This window comes from Trichechus manatus, unplaced genomic scaffold (genome assembly GCF_000243295.1).
Source record: "Trichechus manatus latirostris isolate Lorelei unplaced genomic scaffold, TriManLat1.0 scaffold00197, whole genome shotgun sequence".
Taxonomy (NCBI): domain Eukaryota; kingdom Metazoa; phylum Chordata; class Mammalia; order Sirenia; family Trichechidae; genus Trichechus; species Trichechus manatus.
The window spans coordinates 4,664,427-4,675,665 of record NW_004444133.1 but is presented as its reverse complement, the minus strand read 5'-3'; the positions used below and the strand labels follow the sequence as shown (position 1 = coordinate 4,675,665).

Here is an 11,239-nt window from a genome sequence, read left to right as displayed (position 1 = left end):
TTTCCAAGGCTGTAATCTTTACGGAAGCAGATTGCCACATCTTTCTCCCTCAGCGTGGAGTGGCTGGTGGGCCTGAACTGCCAGCTTTCGGTTAGCAGCCCAGCTCGCTTAGCCACTGCATCACCAGGGCTCTTTCCACTTTTAGCCTAGGGAGACTTATTTTGGCCTTCTGACCAGCAGAACTGTAAAATCATAATTTGCAGTGTTTTATGCTACTAATTTTATGGTAATTTCTTATAGCAGTGACAGTAGCATTAAGAAACTAATACAGCACCTAAACCAGAAAGTCTCTCCTGAATTGTAGTTTGGCCCAAGCACTCCTTCCTGTGTACAGCATTCATAATGAAGTTAACTATTTATATGCCTACTCTCTTCCTTCCTGTGCCGCCCCCTCTCTCCTGTCCATCAACTACTTCCATGAGGACAGGTACTATGTCCTGTTAATCTTTCTATTCCCAGCTCTAGAAAAGAGTCTAGTTATTTATTAGGCTAAACTGTTAATTAACCTATTGACTGCTAGAAGAACAAACAAATCTGTCTTGGAAAAAGTACAGCTAGAATGCTCCGTAGAGGCAAGGATGGCGAGACTTCGTCTCACATATTCTGGACATATTACTAGGAGGGACCACTCCCCAGAAAATGACATCATGCTTAGTAGAAGGTCATCGAAAAAGAGGAAGACCCTCAAGGAAATGGATTGACACAGAGGCTGCAACAATGGGCTCAAACACAGCAACGACTGTGTGAGGATGGCACAGGACCCGGCAGTGTTTTCCTTCTGTTGTTCATTGGGTCGCTATGAGTCAGAACTGACTCCAAGGGGCCTAACAACAACAATTAACCTGTCAGAATCAAACCTCTGATTCCTGGTGTTCATCTTGTTCTGCTAGTCAGTTGTTTTTGCTAACATTTCCCATGTGACATGCCAGGAATTTCTAATTTGCTCTAGAAAGTAAACAGATTATACAGTTATTTGGGATCAGTTTTCTCTACTAGCTCTTAAATGTTTGAATACTTTCAGGTACTCTTTTGCCAGGGTGGAGGCTTTTTTTTGGGTAAGACGTTACAAATGTATTATCTTATCAAGATGGTCTGTGAATCACCAACTTCAAAACTATAAAGCGTTTTTTAAGTTCTTTCTTCCAGGCTCTATTCCATACATGCTGAATCAGATTGCTAACGGTAGAGTACAGGAAACTAGGAAACAGTTTAACAAATTCCTTGGCACATTCAGGTTTGACATAACTCATTTGCCTCTAAATAACTGGTTGTTGTTGGATGCGGGCAAGTCAATTCCAATTCCTTAAGACAGAGTAGAACTGCTCCATAGGGTTTTCTTGGTATAACCTTTACGCAAGCAGATCACCAGGTCTTGGTGAGTTCAAACCGCAAACCTTTCAGTTAGCCGCCAGACGCTGAACCTTTGCACCACAAAATCAAACCTGTTGCTGCGGAGTCCATTCCATCCCTTAAAAAAAACAAAAAACAAAAAAAAAAACTGTTGCCGTAGAGTCGATTCCGGCTCATAGTGAGCGACCCTATAGGACAGAGTTGAACTGCCCCACAGAGTTTCCAAGGAGCTCCTGGTGGATTCGAAATGCCGACCTTTTTTGGTTAGCAGCAGTATCACTTAACCACTACGCCACCAAGGCTTCCAGCGACCATACAAGACTCCTTGAATAACTGGTAGAGTCCAGCTGCCGATCTTTTTGGTTAGCAGATGAGCTCTTAACCACTGTGCCACCAGGGCTCCTAAATAACTGGTAGGAATAAATAAATGGTAGAAAAAACACTATTTGTCTTTCACAAGGAGTCGCCGTGAGTCGGAATCCACTTTTGGCAACTGGTTAACTGGTTTTACATTCTGAGCTCCAGCTCCTTGGGGGCCGTCCCGTCTCTGTACCCTTAGCCACCCCTCACAGTGAGAAGCTTCTGGGCCCGGAGTGAGGGAGAACTTGGAGAAGGTGGTTTCTCCTGGATCAGGATCCCATTCCCAACCCGGATCACACAAGCCAAGGGCGCTGAGTCGGGGCAGATGCTCCTGGACAGGTCACCCCCGCACTCCAGCTTCTCCATGCGGACTCCGGGAAGCGACAGCAGATCCGATGTAAAATGAGGAGCCAAGCCCGAGAAAAGCAGCGACGAAAAAATTGAAGCACTCCCTAAAGTCAGCTCGCGCCCAGGCCGGTACAGCGGGGACACGCCCATCCAGCCACTAGCAAGCTGGGAGCCCTGCCTGCCCGCCAGCGCTGAAATTCGATTGGTCCCTCCTGGCTCCAGCTCCTCCTCTTGACCTCACCTACACTGCGGCGACGGACGCTTGAGAGCGGTGCACCGCGCTCCGCAGGAAGTACTTCCCTCGGCGGAAGCTTCTGAGTGCAATACAGCGGAAGTGTCTGCTTTTCCGTTCTCTTTGGTCTCGGCCGCAGAAGGGAGATGGTGAGTTGTTTGCATGGGTTGTTTGAATCGTCTTCCATCCTTCTTTTTTGTGCCGCCCTACTTGCTATCCGTAAGGGACTGGCAAAGTCCCGCATAAGGGAAGCGGGTGGAGAGGAAGGGAGCATGCTAGGGTCCCCAAAAGTCGAAGGAATGGCTCCTAGCTGTATCCTGGAGGACCGAACGCGCAGTGGTGGAGTTGGTGCTGGTCTAAGTCCCATGCTCCGATGTGCCTTTTGGGGAGTCCTCAGAGCCAAGCCCTCGGATGAGCGCTGAGGGAAGAAGAGTGGTTTGGAAGTATTTGGCTCGGCGTACGAGCAAAGGACTTCATTGTTGGCCGTGCCTGGCGGGAGCCCTTAAGCTTTGGAGTAGGTGGTAAAATTACGTTTTTTCGCCTTATGTGCCCCTTTCGCTCCAGTATTAACAAATAGCAGATTTCAAAACAGCTACTCCTGCAGAAGTCTTTAGGTAACCTTAAGTGCATTTACGAGAAGTTAAAAACAGTTATTAAATGCATTTAAAGCTTATCAGTAGTTGCTTTTCCTGAAACGACGTGATATGTATAGAAATCTGCGAGATGCAGAATTTTTTGTTTATCCCCTTAATTTGCAGACGAAGGGAACGTCATCGTTTGGAAAGCGTCGCAATAAGACGCACACGTTGTGCCGCCGCTGTGGCTCTAAGGCCTACCACCTTCAGAAGTCGACCTGTGGCAAATGTGGCTATCCTGCCAAGCGCAAGAGAAAGTGTAAGTTGAATGTTTTTCCTGCTGACCGTTATTCTTAATCTTGAGATTAAGAATAATGATTTGCAGTGTATCTGAGTGGGACATGACTTTTTTTGGTGCGTAATAATAAAACTTTTGTATGTGTATGGGATAAATCAAAGCACCTTTAAGTATTTTGAGTATCATAGCATACAAGGTTGTGGGGAAACCACTTGGAATTTTACCTGCATTTATGTTCTAGATAATTGGAGTGCCAAGGCTAAAAGACGAAATACCACTGGTACTGGTCGAATGAGACATCTAAAAATTGTGTATCGCAGATTCAGGTACGGTTTATATGTTTTCGGTAATACTTGGTTCTGTGAGTTTGGGTAAGAATCCTCACATTTACTTGGTGTAAAATAAGGCTATTACCCTGGTGATTAGTGGGGGGTGAGTTATTGGAAGGTAAAAATCTTCTGGTAAACAATACTACGAGTTATGTTAAATGCCTAGAGTATGGTTTGAAGTAGATTTCTGAAAACGTGATGTTTACTAGTAATAATCACATCTCATTTTGATTCATACCAAGGATAATAGCATGTGGATGAGGTCTGGAGTCAGGATTACCTGGTTTGATTTTGTAAAATGGGAATAAAATCCTCATAAGTTGGTTTTGGAGCCCTAGGTGTACAATGGTTAAGAGCTTGGCTGTTAACCAAACGGTAGGCAGTTCGAATCCACCAGCTGCTCTTTGGAAACCATATAGGGTAGTTCTGCTCTGTTCTGTAGGGTTGCTGTGAGTCGGAATTGACTCAGTGGCGATGGGTTTTTTTTGTTTAAGTTGGTTTGGGGATTTTGTAGGATAATTTATATAATGCACATAACAGTAGCTAAAAGCTGTCATAATTGGTATTGCGTTTTTGCAGAAGGACAAACCTGTTACTCAAAGTATGGGGTCTTCAGAGCTTGTTACAAATGAAAAATCTCTGCCCCACCGAAGACTTAAACTGAGAATCTGTATTAAAGTTTTAAACTGCATAGGGATTAATCCATTTGTCATAGCTGAGATTGAAAATGATGCAGACCTCACTTTAAAGCCTGTGCACCTTCCACTATGTTCTATTTCAGTGATTCTAAACCTTCCTGCTCTTCATATTTTGGACCAGATAACTTACCAGGGGCTGCTCTGTGCATTGTAGGATGTTTAGCAAAACTCCTGACCTCTACGCACTAGGTGCCAGAGTTTCTAATTTGAAGAGATGGCAAGGCAATTTGTAGCTTTGTAAACACTCTTGGTTGTGTGTTCGTGTGCTGAGGTGGTGACCTTTTTTTTTATACTTAACCGCCATTGTACAGTAGTGAAGATTTGGTGTTGAGTAATATGCTTATATAGGAGTTCAAAGCATGAACTGAAGCCAGGCTTAACTTATTGAGCCTCAATTCACTAATCTGTAAAAGAGGGATAACAGTAGTTACAAAATTAAAATGTAAAGCTCTTAGTAAGCTACATAGAAAATATCTGTCATTGCACATTGTTACTTTGGTTAAGGGAAAGTAAGGATTTCTCCTTCGTGGCATAGGAAGACATTTTTACAAATACTTTGGGTCTTTCTTGACAAGCAGTGAAGAAACACCCAGTGATCAGTACGACCAAATAAACTGTTGAGCTTTTATTACAATTGTAGTGGACTATATCTCTGAAATGGATGGGTTCAAGCAGGAGGAAGTAAATACAATTATACTAGCGGCTTATCAGTGATGTTGTAAAAATAAATGTCTGAACATATGAATACGATATTGATTTCAGCATTTGACTGAGATAAGCTTATTAAATTCTGTTTAATAACAAAATGGATGTATTAACATTGCTAAAGTAATTGTTGTTTTTAACATGGTGCAGGCATGGATTCCGTGAAGGAACAACACCTAAACCCAAGAGGGCAGCTGTTGCAGCATCCAGTTCATCTTAAGGAGATCAACGCTTAGTTGTGCAATAAATGTTCTGGTATTAAAAATACATCTGGTGTTTTAAGATATTTTTAGTCAGTTAAACTGTAGTATCAGTGAATTACAATTGGTTTGGTGAATGAGGCAACTTAAATTTACTTGAACTCAGTTGTGACGGTTCTTAAGGGAAGACTTCTTCCTAAACACAGTGCTCTGAAATTTTCTATCATGCCTTCCTTAGTACTGGTGGTTTATTGGCAAACAGTTTTTTTGAAATGAGACAAGACCAGTTTAGTTGGACTGCTAAGTAAGGGGACAAGGAAGATTAAAAGGAACACAGATGTTGAAACTGCCACCATAAAAGTAACAGAAAACTGCCCTATCTAACTCATAGCTTTTCGTTGCATTTAGCATAAGATCTGACGACCTTAACCTGAGCACTCCTGATCTCCCGTGCATCACCAACCTTTCTTTACTGTAGCCTAGAATATTTTCCCAAGATACTGGCTAATTCTTGCCCTCATCCTGCTTTTTCTTTTTTACCTCTTAAGTCATCCTTCACATCTAAGCTTTTGTATTTGGCTTACATTTCACTTGCATAGAAGCCCCTGGTGATTTGCAGATCTGTTTTGGGCTTCCTCGTGAGACTTTGTGCTCTCTACTTTAAGGATGTATGGTTAAGGGCATGGATTCTGGAGTCCAGTTGCCTGGGTGCAAATTCCAATTACCATTTGTTAGTGTGATGTTAACTTTTTTGTGCCTGTGTTCACTTGTAAACTGAAGGGGGGCTAATAACTGGCCCATGGGCTTGTGAGAACTAAATGAGCAAAGTCTATAGGTCAGTAAGTGAAGGTGCTTTTACAGTGGCCATACCTAAAGTTAGTAATATTTAGGTTCAAGTTGATGAAATTGCTAGCTTCTAACCTACAAAAACAGCAACTTAATGTTTATCTTGGCCTAACAGAATTGGAAGTCTGACTTGTTAGTAAGATCTTTCTAGCCTAATCTTCCAGTGTTTCTAATAATTAATCCTGAGCGATTGCGGGGCCCAGTATGATAGGTAGCACCCAATACAGGATAAATGTTAGATATTGAGGTAAGTGGGCATTGACCTGAAGACCTTTGGAATTGTTGAATCCTGTGCCAAGAGGAAAAATCAACTGGCACAAGAGGGAGAGATGATGTGATGAGCATTTTAAGTCCAGACTAATGGAGAGTTATAAACTGGATACCTTTTAGGAAAGGGGTCTTGTTCAGCATTTTTCCCTTGCCTATTCCAGGGTAGCCATCAGGAGGAAAAAATCAAGAAGGGCCTGTGTGGGTTAAGAGACCCTGGGTAGTGCTAACAGTTAAGGCCACCAGCTTTCAAGGCCATCCAGAGGTGCCTGGGAAGAAAAAAGCCTTTGACTATCTACTTGTGAAAAATTAGCCATTGAAAACCTTATTTTTTTTTTTTTTTTTTTTTTTTTTGGTGTGGGGTAATGCATTTAGAATAGGATACGAGCAAGTGGAAGGATTGCACTTGAATCCTAATTTACTTAATGCTCATGTCTTGGCTGTGGTGGTTCTGATGATGTGGCTCTGAGGATCACCGTTGAGGTTTGGGTAATGGTTCCCAATCGCATAAAAGATCTCTAAGGAGTTTGAAGTTTAGCTTGAAGGCAGTGATGAATGATTGGTTTCAAGCACAGGAGTGGAGCTGTTAAAAGTTTAACAAGGTTAATATGGAAGGTGTTGGTGTGGATGTGATGAGAATTGAAACTGGAAAACCAGTCAACAGGTTTTTAATGTAAAAATCATGATGGCCTGGACCAGTAAGGTAATGGCAGTGGGGCTGTAGGAAGGAGGTCTCTACCGGGAACATCTTGTAAAAAATGGCATGGGGGCAGCAACTGACTATAAGGAGGAAGGAGAATCTGGATCAACAGCCCAAGGCTGATTCCTATAGGGCAGACGTCAGACTTACATCCTCTCACCAGCCCTTTTTACCAATTCTGCCGGCAACCGTCCCTTCATGGCACTCTACTTCTCTGTTGAGTTCAGTAATTCATTGCATTGGCCACACACAACTCTTAACGATTATGGGGTTTATTAGGGAAGCAACAGGTTATAATCAGGTGCAGGAATGCTCAGGATACAGTTCTTCCATCAGGAGAGCCTCTTAGCAATGCCTGCAGGCACACCTCTTGACTTCACTCACTCTCACCCCCCATCCAGTCCGTCCGTCAGTCTTGGTGGTGGTGATGAGATAACGGCTCTGGGATGGCTCATTTTAAGCCTACTGGAGTGACAGAACTGACCTTCAGACAATCCCTTCATTACATTTCCATATACCTTATTTGAATAGTCCCACTCAGTCATTGTCTGAGTCACAAAGATTGGCTAGAAGGGCCATATTAAGCAATTCATTGCACCATACATCCAAAACTTGAATCAAAATAGTTTGCAAGCCCCTGTTTACTTCTCTAGGTGGTTATGAGGGTTTGTGTTAGACTCGTGGCAACCCTGTGTACAAAAGAAAATGTTAAATCTGGTCTTAAACACCATCTTCATGATCATTGGTATGCTCGCATCCATTATTGCAGCCAGTGTATTTTGAGTGCCTTCCAACCTCACTATGTATGGATGAGCTGGGGGTCACATTCCAGCACTATATTGGACAATATTCAATTGTAGTCCATAGGGTTTTCATTGGCTAATTTTCAGAAGTAAATCTCCAGGCCTTTCTTCCTAGTCTTGGTCTGGAAGCTCTGCTGAAACATGTCGACCATGGTTGACCTTGCTGGTATTTGAAATACCAGTGGCATAGCTTCTAGTATAGCAACATGCAAACCACCACAGTGCAACAAACTGACCGATGATGAGAGAATTACATGAGACACAGCATCATGTCTATCAGCAAGCGCTAAACATAAATTCACGTAAAGGAGACAGGAGTTTTGAATGACTGGTTTCTGGCTACAGCAAGGAAGTGCTTGATGGCCTTACTGAGAGAATGGAGGCAATGAGGGGCTTTGTTTAGATGCATGTGGGCCGTCAGTTGATGTCTAAGAAACACTTGAGTAAACGGGTATAAAATTGGGACTGGGGATGTATGATTGGGATAAATATGAAACGGAACTGATTTGAAGGGTCACGGGGATGAAGATAATTTAAACATGACATACAAAATAATGGTGAGATCTGGTAGGCGTTTTCATCAGGAGAAAAAGATTCAGTTCATTGACTTGAGTCCTTGGTACCTTAACGGTTGGAACCATCTGAGAATATACAAAACTAAAAAGACAATTTAGAGAGGCTTGAAGAAAGATTTGGGGAGACCAATTAAGAGTGGTTCTATTCATTCCATGTAATAGGTCTAATGTGTCAGACCATGTTAGAGATTCAGTGGGAGCAAAAACACGTGGTTGCTGCTGTCTTGAAGTTGACAGTTAACTGAAGTGGTTGCAGAATTAGCCCAGGAACTAGGATAGATTTGAGTCACAAACCAACAAAAGAGATTTTTTGAGGGGCACTTCGAAATAAGTGGCTGAGACTAAAGAGAATGAAGATATAAAATAGATTTGGCAAAATTAGGTTAGTGTTTACCTTTCAGAGACCTCTTTCAAGTTTCAGTAGAGTACCAAGAAAGAAGCCAGTATGCTAGAGGTTCAGGGGAGATTGGCAATGAGAAATGGAAGGTAGAATTTAAAAAACAAAATGAGACACTTTTGGAAGGTTACCTAGATCTTTTATGCTTCCCAATTTTTATTGACAATAAAGAACCTTTTCATGAAGCAAGTATCTGTTTAGTAACCTATGTACCAAAAATAGTTCTAGGCTCGAGATAGAAGTGGAGAATAAGACAAAAGGACCCTGCTTTGACAGCATGCTGGGGGTGGGGGGGAGCTCAATGAACAAGTAAATGTCACAGTATTAAGTGCTGTGAATTCATATAATGAATGTGATAGACAGTCGGGAAGCCTTTAGAAAGGTGGTTTAGAAAGCTGAAATGATCCACCCAGGCAAAGACTCCAGAGAACAGAAATTCAGCAAACCAACTGTACTCAATTTTTTGAGTTCTAGGTTTCTTACAAAATTTAACTTTGGCTGTAATTGGTGGAAATTTTCGTTCGTAATATCAAATATTCATGTAAGAAAAGCGAAGTAATTGTTACAGGATTGTTTTGCTTAAGAATTGATTTCAGAGAACTTTTTCTTTCACATTAGTAAATGTGGATTATTTAGGAATCCCCCCATCTCCCCAAATAAAAGGTAGTTTGAGTCATCAAAGAGAAGCACAGGGTAGAAATTATCCATAACCTTAGAGACCAAGAATGGAAGTAGTAAAGGAAAAACTTCCTTGTATATTAAGTGTCTTACACTAGGTTCTCTAGAAGAGCAAAACCAGTGAAACATATATATAAATGTAGAGATTTAGTTCAAGAAAATGTATCACGCAGTTGTGGAGGCTGGCAAATCCCAAATCTGTGGGTCATGTATCAGGTTGGAGGCTTCTCCTGACTCAGGAGAGTCAGGTGGCAGGGTCTGGTGAACCCAAAATCGGCAGGTCAGATGGCAGGCTGCTGGCTCACATCCCAAGAACCGGGGGTCAGATGATAAGTCGGATGCAGGATCCAGAGGGAGAGTGAGGCTTGATGGAACATTCATTCATATACTGGCAGCAGGCCACACCCCCAAGGTAACTCCCATTTCAACTGATTGGCTGCTCATAGCAAATATCAGATCTCACCATGGAGGTGATTATATTACATTATGGAAGAGCAGTCAGTCCAGTGTCTGCCAAACCACTGAGAATCATAGCCTAGCCAAGTTGACATTTAACATAAACCATCACAGTCCACCCCTCGTCAACTTGGCATCTGTACACATCTCCTTAAATCATACATAATCTCTATAAATAAAGACAGTTATAAAGTCATACAGATAACATGATATAAATAGTCCATTTACATGTTTTATGAGTAATGGGAAAGGGAGGGAAGAAAACTATATATACACGTATAATAAAACAAGGAAGAAATATCCAACAATTCCAGTCCTTGTTTCTGCAAGTAGTCATGTGGTTGTAACGGGTATTTAGAACTACCTTCTTCCACCCATTCCATATTCCCTTTGCCCTCAGCAAGCACCTCAGCTGGTAGTGGTTATTTGCCTGGTGGAGTGACCCAAACCTTCATTCCTGAAGGGTCTGGGCCATTAGTAGTCATGTCGGAATTGGATTGCTGTAGTTTTACATTGACTTTAATCACAGGACATGGTAGTACTAAGAGAGGGCCTAAGGGATCTCCTGTATTCCAGACATAACTTTTTTATCTCCATTATGTAATACCAATCCGATTTCCCCTTGGTAATCAGGATGAATCACACATTTCCCTTCTTTGCCTCTTGATCTAGAGGTGTGAGGAGCCCAAAGTGGCTGGGTGGCATTCTTAACTTCCAGTTCAGTGCAGTCAGTATTGTGTCTCCAGGTGGGAGCATTACTCCCTTTGGAACTTAGTCCTCTAGGCCTGCAAAGCATAGGATTGCAGGTAGAGGAGGCAAAAATTTTGTAAAAATTTTACTCATAAAATTTGTAATAGTGAGTGGTGCCACTCCTACTTCCGCTCCATGATTCCTGGACCTGTGAATTCTGGCTGTGGGAGGAAGAGCACCATATATTGGATACTGGTTTAGAGCATATACAGCCTCCTGGACAACACTGTACCAACACTGCAAAGTATTGCCACCTAGCTGATGCCATAACTGTCTCTAGAAGGCCATTCCATCATTCCATCAAGCAGCTGCTTCAGGATGATGGAGAACATGGTAAGAGCAGTTAATTCCATGAGCAAGGGCCCATTGCCACACTTCATTTGCTGTGGAGTGAGTCCCTTGATCTGAGGCAATGTTGTGTGGGGGACCATGACAGTACATGAGGCATTTTGTAAGTCCACAGATGGTAGTTTTGGCAGAAGCATTCTGTGCAGGGAAGGAAAATCCATATCCAGAGTAAGTATCTCAGTGAATACAAAACACTACCCTTTCCATAATGGAAGTGGTCTAGTGTAATCAACCTGCCACCTTATCGTCCCGAGAAATGGTACCATACTGGGGTCTCAGTCTTGATCTCTGCTGCTGGCAGATTGGGCAGTGAAGGTGTATTGC

The 11,239-nt window shown here is 42.4% G+C and overlaps 1 protein-coding gene and 1 non-coding gene across 2 annotated transcripts; both read left to right on the top strand.

Annotated features, from left to right (window-relative positions):
• The first annotated feature begins 2,361 nt into the window (after positions 1-2,361).
• LOC101347038 (60S ribosomal protein L37) lies at positions 2,362-5,162 on the top strand. The gene is made up of 4 exons (XM_023742018.1): positions 2,362-2,439; positions 3,049-3,184; positions 3,405-3,489; positions 5,046-5,162. Exons 1-4 carry the CDS (start codon positions 2,437-2,439, stop codon positions 5,113-5,115), a joined length of 294 nt encoding a protein of 97 aa, XP_023597786.1. The 5' UTR covers positions 2,362-2,436; the 3' UTR covers positions 5,116-5,162.
• On the top strand, positions 4,892-4,971 carry LOC111822711 (small nucleolar RNA SNORD72). The gene has a single exon (XR_002825839.1). It is a non-coding gene; the product is annotated as a small nucleolar RNA SNORD72 (small nucleolar RNA).
• Positions 5,163-11,239: the final 6,077 nt, after the last annotated feature.